Consider the following 23455-nt stretch of genomic DNA (forward strand, 5'->3'; position numbering starts at 1 on the left):
CCCACACTTAACTCTTTAATTATATTGTGAAATTCAAGTCAGCGATTGTAATACCATCAAACAAACAACTATTAAAATAAGTTCAATAAAATAGTATATTAGAAATACACATTACAATTTATTGAACTGAAATTTATTTCCAACAGCTCAATTTATTTTAATGCCAAGGGTTATCCAATATTTTTAGTCATACCTGTGCTGTAGATGTAGATGTATAAATAAATGATTTTTTGTTTATTCACGACACGATCGATTTTCAGAATTTATCACACAAAAATTCACCGTCTGCCTTTGTGATTTATAGAGTAAGATATACGTGTTGAAAATTGCTGTCTTTTAAACAGTATAACGAATTCAGAAAGAATTAATATATAGTATCCGCGGTAAAGGTACAATATCATTGTTTCAATAGTGTTACTATATATTAACTGGTGTCAGTATTAATAATATCTAAATTACATTTTTAATAATAATTCGGTATACATTATTACTTATTTGCATGGTATTTTAGAATTTCTTGAACCATGTTAATTCTAATTTCTTCATGAAATACGATTACCTTTTATCAGTACACATTTCAGAGCTTATTTTGAGCACTATAAAACCCAATGGAATATATAAAATGTAACACCTCGCCGCTGGATGTGTTCAAATACAACAATTAAATCCCGGACGAAATAAAAATCGCATTTTCGTATCAAGCTTAATATTGTTCCTAGGACACGCTTAAAACACCGATTTATTAAGATTATAATTGATTTAATTTTGTTCATTACATGATTTTCGTTAAAATATATATTTTTGGAGATATTTGCAAAAAAACGATGAAAAAGCCTAAAATGAAACTAATTGTTAGTAGCCAGTAACTTCAAAAGTATAGGTTTGCTGAAAAACATTATAAAACATATTTTTCTTATAATTTTTCTATCGATATCGGACCTTATTTTGAAAACAAATGAAGCCACTGAAAATGGGTGTCATCCACCCGTGGAGTCAAAATAATTTCCCTTTTGAACTTGAGAATAAGATGAACCTAATTCCAAAATTTCATACAAATTGGAGCACAGTACAAAAAATCAGATCTAAAACGCTCCATTGACTTGAGTAAATATTCCGTATCGAATGCCAAACATAAGAATTTTTGACACAATGAAACTTCTAAACAATTTTCTGAATAAGTAAATTTTTGATTATTATTTAAATCTGTCAAATAGAATTATTAGACTAAGTTTGATGTGTAATCACTGACAGGCGCATGCGCAGACTGCACCACCTGTCAGCATGTTGACTGTATATCTTATATTATTTTAATTTTTGGCACATCTCAGGTGCCTTTCGGCAATAATAATGTAGAAATTACATTTTTCTTATTCATAATCATTAATATATTATATTTTAATATTGTCTTTGCTTATAAACGAATTGAAATGTTTTTGCAGATGACAGTCTTCATTTGTTTTCAATGCCAAGTAATGCCTCAAATATTTTCAATTTCAATCAATGATAAACGTTTTTTTGTATTTTTTTCCATTTATTTCTACAATCTAACTATATTTCTATAATTCAAAAAATTCTGAAAAAATCGCTTAACAAACTTCAGAAAGATTTATCAAATATCCGAATTATCATTTAGGAGGATTATCCTTTCAACACCATTACAGAAAAAATTTATATATAAGATGTGTGTGTGTGTCTGTGTGCGAACACTAATATTATTATTATTAATTAAGATTAGATTAATTGATACCATATTTAAAAAGACTCTTAATTTTAGTCATACGCGGACTATGTGTTAAACATGATGCTGAAATTGTGCGCCTCAGCACGGGATGAGAGAATTGAAAAGCTGCAGCAATGTACAGATGTTGTACAGATTTTTAAAGAAATTTTAGAGGTAAATTATTATCCTGCACTTCTTAGAACATATACATACTTACTTACATATGTTTATATATGCTTATAATTATATGCATATATATATATATATATATATATATATATATATATATATATATATTGTTAGGGCTATCCACCCCTTTGTAATAATTATAAATAATATTATAAATTACTATATAACGGCCAGAATATGAACGACGCAGTTAGTTATTGCTCATAGTTACATTGTAAGCTTGCAGTAACCTTGCAAGTGATAAAATTCCTTTTGAAACCACAAACTGTGCGTTACGACCAAGTAAAGCGTAGTTTCTGACTCACATATATCGTACATTCTAGAAAAGGAATGCGTCATACCGATAAGGAGTATTTAAGGTTCTGGATGATGCAATAAACAGTCAGTTCGAGTCAGTATGAGTATGGGTCAAGATCAGTATGGGTTAAGATCAATATAGTTCAGTTGTAATCCAGTTATAATAAAATTTAGTCATTTTGAATAATATAAAGTAATCAATGGAGTTATATTTAAGTTCAGTGTTCAAATTATATGAAAAGTGTACAAGAATCATGAAATAAACGTAAACATCAAAAGTCTTCATCTGTTTTACTGATTCCATTTCACATTCTGGTACCAGCTTGATACTTAGCAGCAGGAAGAACCTACATTTTGTTGGCTCCGTCGCTGGATGGGGCACAACATATTTTATTTGGTGTCAGCGCTGGGATTGCCACAACATATTTTATTTGGTGGCAGCTTGGGATTCTGCGAATTTTTTTTAAAAAAAATGCTAAATTATTTACCATAACATGTCTTGAACATAGAATTATTGCATATTTGGACACCGAATATTTAAGAAAATACGCCGAAATATAGCAATAATTAGATTCAAGAAAAGGTAAAAAGCTTTACTGGAAGTGGAAATATTATTGAAATTACAAAGTGAAGACTCCAAGAATCAAGAAGTAAGAAAAGAGAAAAATCGTAACAAAAAGAAACAAGAAAATCAAATTAATAATCAAGAAACAAAGAAAGAGAAAGAAGATAATATAAATCAAGAAGAAGAATCAAGAAGTTCAAGTGTTATATTTAAAAGTGAAAAGTCAAAGGTGAAAAATAAAATAAAAAGTGTTATGAAAAAGTGATATAATCATTGTTCAAGGTTACAAAAGTTTAAGTGATTGTGAATTCGAGTGAACCAAAAGGATATTAAATTAAGAAAGGAATACAACTCATTGTCAGTAAGCTTATTTTTAATATATTTTTGTAAATTTTTGCGCTTCTGTTTCAGTAGTTTTTCATACTTTTCAAAAATGAATGAACCAGTAGATATGTCGCGCGAAGGTAAATTAAATATTCAAACTGCTATCGCTTTAATTCCGAATTTCAATGGGGAACCTTCAATGCTTCCTTCATTTATTACTGCTTGCGATGCATTGTTGGTGGATTTGAGTCCATCAGAAGCGGAAAAATTGCTTACAGTTATAAAATTAAAATTAGACCCACAAATTTTTGCAAAGATCCAATTTATTAATTTTGAAACGTGGGAAGATTTAAAATGTTATTTAGCTAAAGAATATGTTGTAAAACGACCCATTTCTAGTTTATTAAACGAATTGAATAATTTAAAACAAAAACATAACGAAACAGTAAAAAGTTTTGGAGACAGAATAGAAGAAATTTTGCGACAAATTTATTATACAAATATAAATTCAATAGGACAAGACGCAGCGAACATTACACAAGTGACATACGTAGAAATGAGTGTAAAAGTTTTTGAAAATGGCTTAAGAGAACCGTTAAAAACTTTAGTAAAATGCTGTCGATTTTCTGATATTAAAGATGCTATTGACTTCGCTTTGCAAGAAGAAGCTTGTCAAAATTCATCAAATATCAGAAATAATCAAAATAATAATATAATATGTTACATTTGCAAAAAACGTGGTCATATCAATTTAATTTTTGAATGCAAAAATCCAAATCGAAGAAATTTTAATACAAATCGAAATAATTTTAACATGTCAAAAACTTTTATTACCCCTACCAACGAACACAGACAAAAGTGCAACTATTCGCACACACATGCAGAAAATGCAACCCAGAGAATATCAAACTGTGACGAAATTCAACAAACCACAAATTCCCAAACCCAAGACCCAAAACCAACAACACCAGAAAACGATACAATTACAGTACGTGAACTAAATGCACAATTTTTCAGTTCATTTTCAATAAATAAAACTGACGAAAGTAAAATAAATTTCAAAAACAAAAATATTTCGTTACAAATAGAAAACAAAACTTTTTGCACAAAACCAATCAAAGAACAAGATTCGAGAAACGATAAACAGCAATTAAAAGACAAAGATGGAACCAAAGAAAGACATGACAAAAACGTTCCAATTTTAACAAAATCAAATAACGAAAAAGAACAGAAAGACAACATTTCAAACGACCCACAAATTGCACAAACGCACGAAAAACGTTCAGATTTTCAAACAAACAAAACGATCAAAAAAGTTGAAGAACCAGAGGTAGTTACAGTCACAACTACTACCAAACATCGTTATCAACAAACAAAATCAAAGAAATCTTACGACAAGTACGTAAAACCACAACGAACATTTAAAATCGACAATTTAGAATTATTAACCGACAAAAACCCTTACGCAAGTAAATCCAAAAAACTGATGCCTCTATTTAAAGATGCATACAGAGTTTTTAAGACAAATGGTACAGGACGGATAAAACCGATCAACGACAAAGGACATGCCAACTGATAATGATTTTTTTTTTGCGAATTGAAATTTACAAAACCAAAAAATGAAATAAATATTCCAATTGTCAATAATAGACAACAAGTTAAGTTTACAAAGAAATATATGAATTAAATGTAGGAAGAAAAAAAAACAAATGAATTATAATAAAATTGTCACAACCAAAGATTCTCAAACTTTTTTTCACAAACATTGAAATTTACAATGTAAATGAAATCAAAGTTTCTTTTTTTAAAAAAAAGAGCATTGTCATATTATAAGTCATGATAATTATTGTAAAACTGTTTACACTATTATTAATCAATGAAATGTCATATTTTGAAATATTATAAAGATGTTATATAACTCAACTGTAATCATGAAATTTTGAAAAATAATACCATTAAAATAAAATTATGCTTAATTATAAATTCATGATATTGCTCTACAATAAACACAACTTTTGAATTTTTTTTATTAACATTTTTTTTTAATTTTTCGAAATTTCATGAAGAAAAAAAATGTATTTGAAATATTATATGAACTTCAACATTATATTAATTATATCCAAACAAATAATTATAAGAAATCTATACAATGTAATAGCATGAGCAAACTTTTTTTTTTGAAGCACCCGAAATGCTTTCTTTTTATGAACGCACGAGGGCGCGCGTTTTTTCGGCGGGTGAGGTGTTAGGGCTATCCACCCCTTTGTAATAATTATAAATAATATTATAAATTACTATATAACGGCCAGAATATGAACGACGCAGTTAGTTGTTGCTCATAGTTACATTGTAAGCTTGCAGTAACCTTGCAAGTGATAAAATTCCTTTTGAAACCACAAACTGTGCGTTACGACCAAGTAAAGCGTAGTTTCTGACTCACATATATCGTACATTCTAGAAAAGGAATGCGTCATACCGATAAGGAGTATTTAAGGTTCTGGATGATGCAATAAACAGTCAGTTTGAGTCAGTGTGAGTATGGGTCAAGATCAGTATGGGTTAAGATCAATATAGTTCAATTGTAATCCAGTTATAATAAAATTTAGTCATTTTGAGTAATATAAAGTAATCAATGGAGTTATATTTAAGTTCAAATTATATGAAAAGTGTACAAGAATCATGAAATAAACGTAAACATCAAAAGTCTTCATCTGTTTTACTGATTCCATTTCACATTCTGGTACCAGCTTGATACTTAGCAGCAGGAAGAACCTACATTTTGTTGGCTCCGTCGCTGGATGGGGCACAACAATATATATATATATATATATATATATATATATATATAAAATAAACAAATAATATATATATATATATATATATATATATATATATATCTTGAGGATTTTTTGTTCGACGCTGAAACATATTGAATTGAATATAATATCCAATGCGTCGAATGTGGAAAAGTTTATTTTGATTTATTTATACGTTTCGAGACTAGATGTGTCTCATCATTCAGCTAGAAGAAAATTTATAATATAAGGAAAAGTTTTAGAATTAAAGGTATTACATTAGAAAAATTTATTGAAAAACAAAAAAAGATAAACAAAGTTATACACACTAGATCAGGAAAAAGCACATTTTAATATCATATTTTACAACACAACATCACCTGATACTACTGTAGGAAAATAAACATAATTTAAAAAAGAATCGAAAACGGTAAATGTAAAAATATATATAACACATATTTATTTGTTTTTAAGCAAACAAAGCACACCATGATCAATCGGGCCACACGCCAACCGAGAATGTTCTGTTACGCGAGACGCGACCAACACGCGATATTGTTAGGAAGGATCAGTCAGGGGCGTAGTAGGAAATCACATTTACAGAAATTAATTAAATTTTGATAACTTTCTGAAAGTAAACAAGAGGAACTACGTTTGTTGAATTTAAAAAGAATAAACAAGATTTCCATTATCATTTCTCTTATTAATAGAGCTATTCTCTTAAGTAATAAAACTTTTCGGAATAAGAACTTGAAATTTGATAAATAATATAATTAAAAACAGGTTAGAATTTTTAAACATTACCAATATTAATAATAATAATCTTATATCCGTTATCCAAAAATATTTTACTGCTGATTCAAACTCTTCTTCATCTTTATTTAGTAAATATAAAGGCATTATTTGCTTACCTTATTTGGGTAGCTATTCTTATTTTCTAAAAAAACTTTTTTCTGTTGAAGGTTTTCTTTTAGTTCTTACATTTGACAACACACTCAATTCTCTATTCTCTTCTTTAAAATCAAAATCTCCGTCTGACAGAGTCACCGATTCCGTATATAATATTAATTGTTTAGATTGTGACAGTTGTTACATCCATGAAAGTTCGCAATACATCAGCAAGAGAATGAATCAACATATCTATAATTGAAAAATCCCAGACAGTTTAAGACAATGTTTTCTGAGCACATTATTAATTTCAAACATTCTTTTAATACTGACCATACTATAATTTTATATAAAGAAAAAAATGCGGACCTTAGAAGATTTGTTGAATCTTGTTTTATTTTTTAACATCCCGTAGGGTAAGTTATTGTAATGGGCCGAAAATCGGAATTGAAAATTTTTACATTTCTCGACGTTTTGAAGGTTTATGAACATTTTGGCATACCTCAGAAAAAATGGATGTGTGTGTGTGTGTGTGTGTGTGTGTATGTATGTATGGATACAAATTTCCAGTCATGTTTTCGGGCGCACGGATCAACCGATTTGAATGGTTCAAAAAACATTCGATTCCCATCGATAGGGAAAAGAGCTGATTAGTTTTTGGCAAAGGCAGGTCCAGCCGTTTCGGAGATACGGAGCAAAGAGTGCAGAAAATAGAAATCGAGTTTTGGAGAGAACGGAGTATCCGATTTGAATGATCTAAAAAACATTCAATTAGTAATGATTGGGAGAAGGGGTTATTAGTTTTTGGCAAAGGCAGGCCCAGCCATTTCGAAGATACGGAGCTAAATATGTAAAAAATGGCAGTTTTTGAGAGAACTAAGCGTCCGATTTGAATGATTCAAAGAGCTTTCTGCTTGTCTTAACAAAATAATTGACTTTCGAAAAAAAAATTGTTTTAATTTTTTTTTTTTTTTTTTAGTTTTTTGTATATCGAAAATAATTCAGATTTTATTTTTAATTCTGACTATAGTTCTAATATACTTTAAACAAATAATTTCAACTTTGCAATTCAGTTTATATAATTCTTATAAATATTAAACAATGTTACAATATTTATAATAATCTATTTGAAAACATTCAGTATTCCTCGAACATTTCGTTACGGTACGGGAAGTACCAGCAATTTGCCTTAAGGCACGATGCCACCCACCCCACTAGTTTAAATTCAAATTGTGTAAACAAACGTGATTCCTCTTGCTTACTTTCAGAAAGTTATCAAAATTTAATTAATTTCTGTAAATCTGATTTCCTACTACGCCCCTGACTGATCTCTTCCTAACAATATCGTGTGTTGACTGCGTCTCGCGTAACAGAATATTCTCGGTTGGCGTATGGACCGATTGATCATGGTGTGCTTTCTTTGTTTTTTTTTTATTTATTATTTAATAGAATATCAGAAGACAATGTTCCTATATGCCTTTGTGATAAATTATATTTGGCGTTTAGAGGTTTCCTCTATTGAAGAGGTCCTCTGCTAGAATTATTCTATAGCTGTCTGTATATATTTTAATATTGCAGGTCATTTGGCCATTTCTTCTTGAGTCTTCTGGTTTGAACCATTTTGTTGATGATTTGTATTTCAGCGTTCGAATGATCATCGATTTTGTTGTGGTAAGAATAGCTCCGGGTCTTTATAATTTCATTCACAGTTTTAATTTCCAGGTTCCTATGAATGGTCTCATTAGTTACGTACCAAGGCGCATCTACCATTGCCCTTGATATTTTGTTCTGGGTACGCTGTATGATTTTTATGTTTGATGCACTTGCACATCCCCATAATTCTATTCCGTAGCTCCATATTAGCACTAGTACGGTTTTGTATATTAAAGTCTTGATGCGTAAGACATTTTCGATTTTCTGCCAATAAGCCAGTATGGTTGTTTGAATTTTTTTATCGTTTGTTTGCTTTTTTGTTTGATATGGAGACCCCATGTGAGTCTACGGTCTAGATGCAGGGATACGGTATCGAATAGAAAGTACCGATACTTTTTTCGTGTCGCTAGCGGTGGACTGTAGAATGTAAACCAATGCTGAAATCCATAGGCCGCTGGTTCAAATCCGACTCGAAGGATTATTATTTGTTATTTCTAAAAACTATATACACTTAATTAAAATTTAATAATTAAATAGTTTATTTATATATTAATTATTATTTGTTGTATATTACGCTTATCTGCTTGTAATAACGATATTGGAGACAAAAGAAAATTTTGTTGTGTACAAATATTTTGTCTTAATAACCACAAATAGCGACACGAAAAAAGTATCGATACTTTCTATTCGATACCGTGTCTCTATCTAGATGTAGCCCTAAATAATTAATGCTGGTACTAGGAGGAATTTCGATGTTATTTATAAATACGGCCTCACAGTTTTGAGTTTTTGTTGTAAACGTGATATGTTTTGATTTGTCTTCATTTATACTTATTTTTCATTCTTTGAGCCATTCTTCAAGTGCGAATAGATGTTCTTGTAAGTTTAGAGATGCGATTACTGGATCTTGATGTGTTGCCATGATCATTGTATCATCCGCGAATGTACCCGTGATTGTGTTGTTATGTGTTGGTAAGTCGTGTGTATATATTGTGTATAGAACCAGTCCTAATACACTACCCTGTAGTACTCCCGATTTTATTGGGTGAAAATCTGATACTGCATCTCTTACTCTTGTCCTGAAGTATCTACCAGTCAAGAATGACTTATATAATTGATTTGGTAAGCATTGTTTAATTTTGGCTATCAACCCATCATGCCACACTTTATCGAATGCTTGTTTTACGTCGATGAATACCGCACTCCATTGAATATATAAGTCAGCATTATTAGACCTTTTCTTGGCAGTTCTTTCAAAATTTTAGCATCCAATTGATCAATTCCTGGACATTTCTTGTTATTTAAGAGTGAAATTTGTCTCTTAATTTCTTTTGGTGTAACCTGTTTAATGTTTTCAGTAGTGCCTTTTATCTCATTAACTTCATCAGTTACTCGCGGTTGTTGACTATTTTGTATCGAAATTAATAAAATTTGTATCCGCACATACACACATGCGCATACATGAATTTTTTCTAAGGTATTCCAAAATATTCAGAAACCTTTTAAACGTAAAGATATATTCATTTAGTCATTTAGTAGTTTTTAAATGAATCAAAGAACTTTCTGCTTGTTTTAACAAAATAATTGATTTTGGAAAAAAAATTGTTATAATTTTTTTTTTTACTTTTTTTTGTCAAAAAAAAATTTTTTTTGTATATCGAAAATAATTCAGATTTTATTATTAATTCTGGCTAAAGTTCTAATATACTTTGAACAAATAATTTCAACTTTGCAATTCAGTTTATATAATTCTTATAAATATTAGACAATGTTAAAATATTTATAATAATCTAATTGAAAACATTCAATATTCCTCGAACATTTCGTTACGGTACCGGAAGTTCCAACAATTTGCCTTAAGGCACGATGCCATACACCCCACTAGTTTAATTTTGTATATAGTTATTTTATTGTAACATGAGTCGGAAAGAAGATATTGTTGAAAAACTGATTTTTGACGCTTTTTTTTCAATATGGCGGCGGCAGCGGCAAAAATTCTAGGTTGCAAAGTTGAATTTCGTAAAGATCACATCAAAATCTATAAGATCACCACTTTTCAAAACTTTCGCAAAGCTTCTAAGTTAACAGCTTTTTTGCACCAAATGACTGGGCTTGCACCAAACGATTCGGCCGATCGTCGCATAAAAGTGACAAGCGATATTCCTCATTGAGACACATCAAATGGTTTTTAAATTTATGAAATCTGATGAAAGGTCTAATTTTTACAAATGCCAAAAAAACGATACTAATTTTTGCAAACTTTGACGAATTTTTGATGCTAAACGAGTTGTCGTAGGGCCGTAATATTTTAGTATGATCTAGAAGACTATGGTATCTACCGTCAAAAAAATAATAATAAAAATCGTCGAAAAAAAATATGTTAGCACTTTATTACAAGAAAACGACCCGGCCGATCTTCTCCAAAAACTAATGAGCACGATTCCCAACCAATATCTTTTGAATCGTTTTTGAATTTTCAAAATCGATTCAGAATTGCTGGCTAAAACGTAGACGAAAAATTTTTCACTTTTCTGCGATTTACAAAGAAACGGCTCAGTCGATCGTTGCGCAAAACTCAGAAACGCTAGTACTCATCAAGATACATCGAATGGCTTTTAAATTTTTGAAATCGGTTTAGCCGTTTGGGAGAAAACGTCGATTTACGGCAAAAAATCTGTTCACACACACACACACACACACACATCCTTTTCCAAATTTGGTCTCATTCGATTCAGAATGGCTTGAAACGTCGAGAAAACATAAAATTACCGAATCGGATTTTTTGATGAAAACATAAACTTCTCCTTCGGGAAGTTAAAAAGAAGAACAATGAAGTTACGTTCAATTTTACGAATAGGATAGAATATAAAATAGAAAGAAGAATAGGATTTATATAAGGAAAATAGTATTGAAATTGAAGATTGTATTGAAATTGAAATATTGTATTGAAATTAAAATTTGTTATAGGTGGCTAAATGCTGGAGTAAGCGAGGCCAATAAAGAAAAGTTAGAAATGTGAATAAATAGCTATGAATGATCGCCGAAACACAATTAGAGAAGTTGCTGATGAAGGTGGCATATCATTTGGCTCATGTCAAAACATTTAAGTTTTGGACATGAAACGAGTGTCAGCAAAATAAAACTGCTAACGCACCTGCTCACTCGTCGTTATTTGTCTGTAATTTTTTAGTTAGAAACAATACCGTAGTCATGCCTTAATCTCCATAATCTTGAGATATGGTTCCGTGTGACTTTTTCCTGTTCCCAAAGTTCAAAAAACCAACGAAAGGACTGCGTTTATTTTCGAAGCCATAAAAATACGACGAACTATACTATCTACCACAGACAAAGTATACAGTTAGGGGCATGTATACCAACACAATAGAAAAAAATGACTATACGACTCTCCCGACCAGAGAAATTTAAATGTTTCTAGTACTTGTTTAATACACCTCGTACATGAATTATTCAATAATAATGATTTGTAATAATTATTTCAGAACACCAAATGTCAATTATTTAACTTTTTTCTCCGCAACTCCGCTGGACCTGACCTGCAAAATCATAATGAATTTTGCACTCTGGTAATATTGGTAAAATGCATTATTTTCTTTATATCTCCGAAACGGCTGAACCTGTTTTTGCCAAAAACTAATTTGCACGTTCAGGAGGTATTAAATCTCAAAGACATGCAAAAACGTTTATTAACTTCCCGTAGGGTAAGTTATTGTAATCGTCTAAAAATCGAAAATGAAAATTTTTGCATTTCTCGACGGTTTGAAGGTTTCTGAACATGTTGGCATACTTCAGAAAAAAATGGATGTGTGTGTGTTTTGTGTGTCCGCATTTTTTCGTTCACGTTTTCGCGCACACCGATCAACCGATTTGAATGGTTGAAAAAACATTTGATTCCTATTGATAGGGAGATGTGCTGATTAGTTTTTGGCAAAGGCATGTCCATCCGTTACGGAGATAAATAGAAAAGAGTGCAGAAAATAGAAATCGAGTTTTTGAGAGAACGGAGCATCCGATTTGAATGATCTAAAAAACATTCAATTAGTAATATTTGGGAGAAATGGTTATTAGTTTTTGGAAAAGGCTGGCCAAATATACAAAAAATGGCAGTTTTTGAGAGAAATTAGTGGTGTGTATGGCATCGTGCCTTAAGGCAAATTGCTGGAATTTCCCGTATCGTAACGAAATGTTCGAGGAATATTAAATGTTTTCAAATAGATTATTATAAATACTGTAACATTTGTCTAATATTTATTTATAAGAATTATATAAACTGAATTGCAATGTTGAAAATATTTGTTTAAAGTATGTTAGAACTTAAGTCAAAATTACAATTAAAATCAGAATTATTTTCTATATACAAAAAAAATTATTTGAAAAAAAAAATTAAAAAAAAATTAAAGGCGGGTCCAGTGGTTTCGGAGATACAGAGGTAAATGTGCAAAAATGGCAGTTTTTGAGTGAACTAAGCGTCCGATTTGAAAGATTCAAAAAAGTTTCTGCTTGTTTTAACAAAATAATTGCTTTTGGAAAAAAAAATTGTCAATTTTTTTTATATTGAAACTAATTCAATTTCAATTTTAATTCTGGCTTCACTTATATACTTTGAATAAATAACTTTGTAATTCAGTTTATATAATTCTTATAAATAAATATTAGATAAATGTTACAGTATTTATAATAATCTATTTGAAAACATTTAATATTCCTCGAACATTTCGTTACGGTACGGGAAGTTCTAGAAATTTGCCTCAGGGCACGATGCCATACACCACTAGTTTCGATTTTTATGTGATTACTATAATTTACCATACGCGAAGTTAATAATTAATATTAATGCAGTGTAGGCATTGTGAAACATAATACTAATAACAAAGATTCAACTAAACTGTATGTATGCGAAATCAGTATAAATTTATGATAATATATAGTTCTAATTTTAGATATTGGATTTGATGAAATTGGATTTGACTAATACATCTATACAACTAGCCAGACCAGATATTATTTTGCATAGTATTCAATATGAGAAAGATAAATTCAATGAGTATGTTAAAAGCAGAGAAGGTAAATTACATAGATATGTAGTTATATATATATATATATATATATATATATATATATATCACATGTGTTCCTCATGATTTAATACTTGATTCAATTGAAAAACGCTGGCCCACTATTTGTAACTACACCGACTTTCCTATAACTACTTTCAAACACATCATTAACACTGTCCTGAATTGTTCTTATTTTAATTGTTTCAATAATTTTTATTTACAAATCAAAGGTACTGCTATGGAATACCCATTATCCCCTGGCATCATAGACCTAGTTTTACAAACCCTTATTTCTGTTTTCTTCACATTAAATTTCCAAATATATTTTTATGTTAGATATGTAGATGACACTTTCTTTATAATAGATAAAGAACAATCAGATATTATACTCGATACTTTTAACAATTACAATAAGAACATTCAGTTCACACATGACACACAAATCAACAACAAATTGAACTTTTTAGACGTGACTGTACATAAAATTGACAACATTATTTGCACAAATTGGTACAGAAAACCTACATGGTCAGGAAGGTACCTTCACTACGCGTCATACTGTCCCAAAAATTATAAAGTCAATACAATCATTTCTTTGATAGACCACGCAGTCATGTTGTCTCACTCTTTCTTTCATACCCAAAACACAACATTAGTAACCAAAACTTTATTAGAAAACAGATATCCCCTCACCCTCATCAGTTCCATTACCAATAAAAGACTTTTCTACCATAAAAATAACAATTATCAATCCATCACCAAGTTATTAGGGTTATTAAGGTTATTAGGATTGCACAGTGTATTAATAAACTAGTTAATAAGCTATTTGTTTTTATTTTTTTTTTTTCTAAGGTCTGGAAGATTGCTTACGTTATACAAAAATGTGGTTGCAAAGGCATGTTGGTACGATCGAACATCCAAAAACGAATGAAGAGGTACTAGCATGTGCTTATTTAGAAGTGATTGAATGGTATGATGAGGAAACATTTCCTGAGGTTAGTTTCATGCAGGCTCTTTCAGTTCAGAAAAATAAAATCATGAATTTTATTAATAGCCAGATAAACTTACTATATGCCTTTATATATGTATATATATATATATATATATATATATATATATATATATATATATGATTATTTCTTTTCCGAACAGTAAATCCAATAATAAAAAACAATTTGTTTTTTGAAGATGTTTAATAACGACGTTTCGGAACTAGGTACGTTCCATCATCAGGTTTATTCTGTCAAATACAATGTTTTTTAAAAATATTGATTAACATTAATTAATGATGGTCAATACAGATTAATTAGAAAAAAAAAATTTATAACGGAATGGATTATGTACCGGGGTAAAGAGTAATAGAATTAACTAAAAAAGGTTTTATATAAAATTGAGAAGCAAAAATTGTTTACCTGTAATAATTTATATATCCATATCACTAATATTTTTTTGTTAAAAACACTCGATTTTTTGGAGGATATTTGTAGATGTTACGACTACCCTCCTTAGTTTTAGTTACTAATGTTGTGTGTTGGGTAAACCACCACCCCTCCTAAATTCAATACTAACATAGTTTATTCCATCTCTTGCAAAAACTGTCAAAAACAATACATTGGCCAAACATCACAATACATTCATAAGAGAATGAGACAACATCAATTAAGCGTCACTCATCATAAAAGTCGAAATTTCCAAAGCACTCTTGTCCAACATTCCATTGAAAACTCACATAATTTTACCTTTGAACCCAATATTTTATATAGAGAGGATTGTACTTTTAAGACTTTTTTCTGAAAGCAGTTTAATCTTTTTGAATTCGTCCAATAGTGTTAATAAAAGATCAGATCACAATATCATTCATGGTATCTAAATTTTTTAAACCTGATTAAAAACAATTAATCCTAATGATTTTTGAATATGTATATATATACATGTATATGTGTTATAATATATGCACATCCATATATGTGCTTATATGTATGTTTTTGTATATACACTATATACATGCACTTGCGTATATGTTCATGTATATGATTGTAGATACATTAATATATAGATTTGTGCATATGTATGTATGAGTATGTAGGTGTGCATAGGCATGTGCATATATATGTATATATATATATATATATATATATATATATATATATATATACATAATATTTCTCAACATTTACTAAAGCAATATTTTTTCTTTTTTCGTAAATTACCAATACAAGAGCCATAAAAAATCATTTTTGCCAAGAATTCCGTACATTGTCCCTTACATCTGACCGACAGAACTCCATATCAGTCTGTTTAAGTCTTGTGTAGTCGTAACATCTACAAATATCCTCCAAAAAATCGAGTGTTTTTAACAAAAAAAAATATTAGTGATATGGATATATAAATTATTACAGGTAAATAATTTTTGCTTCTCAATTTTATATAAAACCTTTTTTAGTTAATTCTATTACTCTTTACCCCGGTACATAATCCATTCCTTTATAAAAAATTTTTTTCTAATTAATCTGTATTGACCATCATTAATTAATGTTAATCAATATTTTTAAAAAACATTGTATTTGACAGAATAAACCTGATGATGGAACGTACCTAGTTCTGAAACGTCGTTATTAAACATCTTCAAAAAACAATTTGTTTTTTATTGTTGGATTTACTGTTCGGAAAAGAAACAATCAATAAATTGAAAAAATCCAGGACTCATCTATTGAATATATATATATATATATATATATATATATATATATATATATATATATATATATATACGAGGTCTGTTCAAAAAGTACCCGGAATTTTCGTTTTTTCAAAAAAATATTTATTTATTCGTCTACATTAATGTGGTCCCCTTCAAAGTAGTCCCCCCCAGATATAATACACTTATGCCAGCGTTTTTTCCAATTTTCTAAGCACCCTTGATATTCACTTTTTGATATGTCCTTGAGCACTCTCAGCGATTTTCTTCAATCGAGGAAAACCGCCGTCCTTTCATGGGTCTCTTTAACTTTGGGAATAGGAAAAAGTCACACGGAGCCATATCTGGTGAATTTTTGCACTTTGCAACACTTTATTTCATTTTTTACGCAAAATTTAATACAAATTCTTTGACTTTTCAATTCTTCCATTGTAAAAATCGCCGAGCTCAGAAAAACACGTCGAACCTTAGCGACTACCACAGACAAAGTAAACAGTGAATATAGCTGAAAATTTCATCATACTTTAGGGGCATGTATACCAACACAATAAAAAAAAAATTTTGACAATCAGACACTCCAGACCCGCGAAATTTAATTATTAGTAATTCCGGGTACTTTTTGAACACACCTCGTATATATATATATATATATATATATATATATATATATATATATATATATATATATATCTTCTTATATATAAAAATGGAGCTCTCTTTCAAATGTCCGAATAAAACTCGAAAACGTCTAAATCGATTCGGCCAGTCTTAGTCTTGAAAAATTCGTGCCAATCCAGAGAAAGTCCAAAAGGTGAGAAATTATTTCAAATCCGCGTAGAAACTTTTTATTTTTAATTTGAAAATTTTTGTAGAAGCGCAGTCTAAATAAAACAATGGACGGTTGCTATTCCGTGAAATGTCAAACGTTTTTGACAGATGATGTTCAATTACGTTCAATAGGATATTTTACGCGAATATTATTTATTTATGATAAATTTTTAGTAAGTAGTTTTGTTTGTAGTTTTACTTATATACAAAAACGTTAGTAAACGGGCCGCAAGTGTTACTAGAGACTCGAAATATAAACTTTATTGATATGTTAATATGAAAATGCACTTTTTGGCATATTTTCTCAAACACGTTGCTCTGAAAGATCTCATTTGTATAATTATATTCTCATTGGTATTCATAAAACATTTTCTAGGTTATATTATTTTTCATTTATGTTATTTAAATTCAGAACCTAAGTTTGGTATCGATCAAATGGACATTTTGTCGAATAACCAGTTATAATTTCCCAGAATTTATCGCAGAATAGATAGTAATATATGAAGGTCCGGGATTAAAAAGGTCCACCACCGATGTGTCAAAAATCAGTAAAGTTAAGCATTGTTTAACAACAATATTTGAAAGTAGAGGAAAAAAGATGTATAGCCAGCTACAACCTTGATTTGAAAACGATAATCTTTGAAATGGGGGAGATAACGGTAATCTTTGAAAATCCATAATAAAAGTTTTTTTTTTCGTTGGTAGTTTTAGCATTAGTTAAAAATGTAATTATTTTGTAAAATACATTTAAAATTATAATAAGACTTTAAACCTTTTGCCACCTGCCCGTTACAAGTTACCCCCCTATAGGGTGAAAAGGTCTAGATAACAAATTTTTGAAAGACATCAAAAAAGCACATTTCTACAATGATGAAGTAGAAGTCAGTTTACTGAAAGTAGTCAAATAATTGTTTGTTTGATATGTGTTATTTATTGTGATATAATTGTTATGGTTTTCACAATATAGTTTATATTTGCTCAAAGTCAATTTGGACCTTTGTGTCTCGCCCTGCTCTACATATATACTTTTTATTAAATTTACTTTAATTCATCGAATGTAACTTGAAACTTTTTAAAAAGCAGGTCAAAGAAGAAATACTTCATTTTCTATCTCTCCTAGCAAAAATTTGAAAATTTTGTATAAGCTCAGTAGTATTATTTATAATTATACACAAAATCCAGAATCCAAAAAGAATCTGAAAAACTTGAAACGTAATTAATAAGTCGAAAGACCAAAAAAGACTCGGATTGGATTATACGATGTTTTCTATAGAAAGTGTATAAATCTTCCAGTTTGATTGTATTGACAAAATATAGACAAACTAATGGGGTTTATTGTTTTTATATTACCTAATTGTAAAGGAATTCTTTCTCTAGAAATTGTTTAGAATATACCTTACTTAGCAAAACAACGTTTGCCGGGTCAGCTAGTATATATATATATATGTGTATATATACATATATATATATGTATATATATATATATATATATATCTTGATGATTTTTTGTTCGACGTTGAAACATATTGAAATGAATAAAACAGCCAATGCGTCGAATGTAAACAATTTAATTTATTTTTTATACGTTTCGAGACTAGATGTGTCTCATCATTCAGCTAAAAGAAATTACAATATAAAGAAAAGGTTTCAAAAAAATGAATTTATACAATGGAAAAATTAATTGAAAAAACAACAAATTATACACACCAGATCAGGAAAAACCCACTTTACTAAAACAATTTTACAACACCACAATCACATGACACTACTGTAGGAAAACAAAAATAATTTACGAAAAGACCGAAAAAGGTAGATGTAAAAATGTATAAAATACATAATTATTTGTTTTCAAAGCATAGCAACACGAATGGACTAAGAATGCGTCGAGAGACGTGTAGACGGCTATGCGACCAACACGCGTGCATGTGGGAAGGGATATCAGGGGTGTAGTATGGCGTCAGATTTACAGAAATTAATTATATTTTGATAACTTTCTGAGAGTAAGCTAGAAGAACTGCGTTTGTTAACACAATTAGAATGTAAAAAGATGAAACATGATTCGGAAAATCTTCTAAGGTCTACATTTTTTTCTTTATATAAAATTATAGGATGGTCAGTATTAAACGAATGTTTGAAATTAATAATGTGCTCAGAAAACATTGTTTTAAATTGTCTAGGTTTTTTGAATTATAAATATGTTGATTCATTCTCTTGCTAATGTATTGGGAACTTTCACCGATATAACAACTGTCACAATCTAAACAATTAATTTTATAAACGGCATCGGTGATTCGGTCAGACGGAGATTTTGATTTTAAGGTAGAAAACAGGGAACTGAGTGTGTTATCAAAAGTGAAAACTAAAAGAAAACCTTCAACAGAAAAAAAGTTTTTTAAAAAATAAGAAAAACTACCCAAATAAGGTAAACAAATAATGCCTTTATATTTGCTAAATAAAGAAGAAGAATTTGAATCGGCAGTAAAATTTTTTGAACAACGGAAGTGACATTATTATTATCAATATTGGTAACGTTTAAAAAATTTAACCTATTTTTAATTATAATGATAATTAATGATAATTAAAAATTATAAGTGATAATTAAAAATAGGTTAAATTTTTTAAACGTTACCAATATTGATAATAATAATGTCACTTCCGTTGTTCAAAAATATTTTACTGCCGATTCAAATTCTTCTTCTTTATTTAGCAAATATAAAGGCATTATTTGTTTACCTTATTTGGGTAGTTTTTTTCTTATTTTTTAAAAAACTTTTTTCTGTTGAAGGTTTTCTTTTAGTTTTCACTTTTGATAACACACTCAGTTCCCTGTTTTCTACCTTAAAATCAAAATCTCCGTCTGACCGAATCACCGATGCCGTTTATAAAATTAATTGTTTAGATTGTGACAGTTGTTATATCGGTGAAAGTTCCCAATACATTAGCAAGAGAATGAATCAACATATTTATAATTCAAAAAACCCTAGACAATTTAAAACAATGTTTTCTGAGCACATTATTAATTTCAAACATTCGTTTAATACTGACCATCCTATAATTTTATATAAAGAAAAAAATTGTAAAAACAATTGAATTGGAGTGAAAAGAAAAATCTAAAATAGTAATTAGTACTTACAACTAGTTGATCTTATTGTTAAATTGGAAAATTTTAATAATCCATGGTATTAGGATATGGTAATGCACTACACTATGTATTATAAACATTAACTTGAAATTACACAATATTTTCACAAAATACTGATTTGAAAAAATCACAAATAGATAGTGTGTTATTCGTAGACTGGTTGAAGATGTAATGGAGAAAGACATTTTTTAAAAAATATTTTTGCCAAGATTCTGCACATGTGTGGAACGAATTGTAAAACCTTTGCGCGAACGCTTTTATTGTTTTGTAAGAAATTTGGAAATGTTATCTAAATAGAAGAGATTTGTGTCGCACAGCGTGTTGAGTTCATTCCGTTTATTTATTGTCTTATTGTTATAAATAGTTAAAAAAGATCCCTCTATAATTCTTCGTTTAAATAAATTTTGTTCAAATTGTAGTATAGTCGGATTAGAAAAGTCCATATTGTGTTTTAAAGTGTATATATGGTCTGCAAGAACAGTTTTGAATTGTTTGGGGTTTTTGAATTGTTTTTATGTTGTTGTAACCGTTTATTGAGGTTCTGGCTAGTTTCTCCTATGTAAATTAAATTACAGTCTAAACAATTTATTTGATAGACGAGATTTCTGAGTCGTTCAATATTAAATGGGGTTTTTGTCTTGGTAAAAACAGTGCTAGTAGTTGTACTAAAATTGGTTACAAGTCAAAGTCCAGATTTATAAAAAAGTTTTTTCCAAGGAACATACAATTCTTTAATGTATGGCAGACATATTACACCAGAATGAGTTTCTGAGTCAGGTAAATCGTTATGTACTGTGCAATTGTCCATTTTATTCAAAAGGTACGTTCGTCTGTTACTAGTTACGGAATTTATAAGTCTTAGGGGATAAGAGTTATCTGTTAAAATTTTTGTAATTAATTTGATGCTGTTGTCCCAAAATGTTTTGTCCGATAGAAGTATTGCGTGGTCCGTTAGATTTATTATAGTACCTATTTTCATTTTGAGTGGATGATAAGAAAAGTAATTAAGGTAGCGTCCGGAGTTAGTTGGCATTTGGTACCAATTTGTTATTAGTTTGTTGTCTGTAGTACGTATGCGTTTTATGTCTAAGAAACTTATCGAGTTCATTGTCTCTAATTCCACTGTAAATTTTAATTTTTTATTGAAGTTATTAAATTGATCAATTATCATAGTGACATCATCACTAGGGATACAAGTGATAATGTCATCTACATAACGGTAATAAAAAATATGTTTATTGTAATTTTTAAAAATTGTATTTTCAAGGAGTTGTAAGGATATTTCTGCTAGAGATGGACTTGCTGGGGACCCCATTGGCGCCCCAAAAATTTGATAATAGAAAGAGCCATTGAATTCGAAATAAGTGTTAGAGACAATGAAATGAACTTGACAGTTCCCTGAACCAGTGTAAAGATAAAGAAGTCAACGGGGAAATTTCATTCCATCGGATTGTTATTGCGTCTAAAATAAGGTCTAGGGGTACATTAGTAAAAAGTGAGACTACGTCTAAGCTAATTAGTTTGTAGTTATCTGGTATATAATTTATCTTGTGTTTTAAGTCAGTAACAAGTTCATAAGAATTTTTTATGTAATGGGTGTTGATTGTTTTGTTATTGTAGTAAAATGTTACTTATATTTTTTGAGAGTTTATATAGGGGAGTATTAATGTCGGAAACTATTGGTCTAAAAGGTAAATTATTTTTGTGGACTTTGGGAAGGCCATAAAGTCTGGGAAAATATGGGTGTAAATTTTTCAGGTCAGAAGTTATCTCTTTTGTTAGTTGTTTGTTTGTTGTAAGTTTGTCTAAAAATTTATGGCACGTGCGGTTTATGTAGTCAGTTGGATCGTTATTGGTAATTTTGTAAGTATTAGTGTCAAGTAATAATTCAGATATTTTATTTATATAGTCTTGCTTATCTATGATAACAGTGATGTTGCCTTTATCCGCTTTAGTGACCACTATATCCGGATGATTTTTGAGACTCTATCAACGAGAACTCTATCAATATTTGTGTAACAAAAAAATAATAAAAAGCAATAATTAGTCTGAAAAATACCTTGAATTTTCATATATATACTTTTATACGTATTCTTTCAGAGATATTATAATGAGAAATTGGTTGTTTTTTTAAATGGATTTTTTATGAAATCATGAGTTTTTGAAAATCGTTTGTACTAATGTTATGGTATTTTCAAGAAGATCCTATTTTAATCTCTCAAACAAGTTAATTCTAGATGGAAAACGATTATTTTTAATTTTGGTGGAAATGGCACTCATAAACTATTTGATTTAAATGAAAAAAAAAACATTGTATGCGTCTTTTAATCGCATGATAGCTCACTCAATTTACACGCAGAAGTACTTCTTTTAGAGCTTATTTTGAGAACTATGAAAACCCATTTTCATAATTAACTTAATATTGTTCCTAGAACACTGTAAAATAGCGATTTATTAGGATTTTTATTGATATATTTTTGTTCATTACATGATTTTTGTTAAAATGTATATCTTTGAAGATATTAGCAAAAACGCAAAAGAGAAACAAATTTTCAGTAGCCAGTAACAACCATATGAATTTTTGACACAATGAAACTTCTAAATAATTTTTTGAATAAGTAATTTTTTTTGTATTGTGGCTTAGTATAGTGAGGCAAAACGACTGCAAATTGAATATGTTTGAGCGCAATCACTTATGGCTCGGCCCCATTGCACGAATTCGTACGGCAAATCAGTTCGCAAAGTGGGCAGACAAAATTATTGCAAGCAACGATTCGCCGTGCGCGTCAGACGCATGCGCAGACTGTCAGACGCATGTTATATTATTTGCATCTTATATTAATTTAATTTTTGGCACATCTCAGCTGCTTTTCGGCAATAATAATGTAGACATTACATTTTCCTTATTTATAATCATGAATTTATTATATTTTAATATTGCCTTAGCTAAGTGAATAGAAATGTTTGACAAATGACAGTTGTCATTTGTTTTTAATGTCAAACGATGCCTTAAATATTTTAAAGGTCAAACAATGATAAGCGGTTTTTTGTAATTTTTTCCATTTATTTCAACAATCTAACTATATTTCTATGAATCAAAACATTCTAGAAAATTTTCCGAACAAACTTCAGGAAGATTCATGAAAATCCGAATTATAGTTTAGGAGGATTAATGAAACTTACATTGTTACAGAAGAATTTTATATATAAGATATATATATATATATATATATATATATATATATCTTTGATCTTGATGGATTCTAGAAAATACCATAACA

The 23455-nt window shown here is 29.4% G+C and overlaps 1 protein-coding gene across 2 annotated transcripts in view; it reads left to right on the top strand.

The window, feature by feature from the left end:
• The window catches only part of LOC113371646 (T-complex protein 11-like protein 1), a 186107-nt gene that overhangs the window by 104749 nt on the left and 57903 nt on the right, over positions 1 to 23455 (top strand). For both annotated transcript variants that reach the window (XM_026612292.1, XM_026612291.1), the window contains 3 exons: positions 1775 to 1894; positions 13390 to 13513; positions 14359 to 14501. In XM_026612292.1, the coding sequence (XP_026468077.1) occupies positions 1775 to 1894; positions 13390 to 13513; positions 14359 to 14501 (387 nt within the window). The remainder of the gene's footprint in view (positions 1 to 1774; positions 1895 to 13389; positions 13514 to 14358; positions 14502 to 23455) is intronic.

The sequence above is a fragment of the Ctenocephalides felis genome, unplaced genomic scaffold, assembly GCF_003426905.1.
Source record: "Ctenocephalides felis isolate EL2017-DRISC unplaced genomic scaffold, ASM342690v1 CF-g0.4_SCAFFOLD_01492, whole genome shotgun sequence".
In the NCBI taxonomy this organism is placed as follows: domain Eukaryota; kingdom Metazoa; phylum Arthropoda; class Insecta; order Siphonaptera; family Pulicidae; genus Ctenocephalides; species Ctenocephalides felis.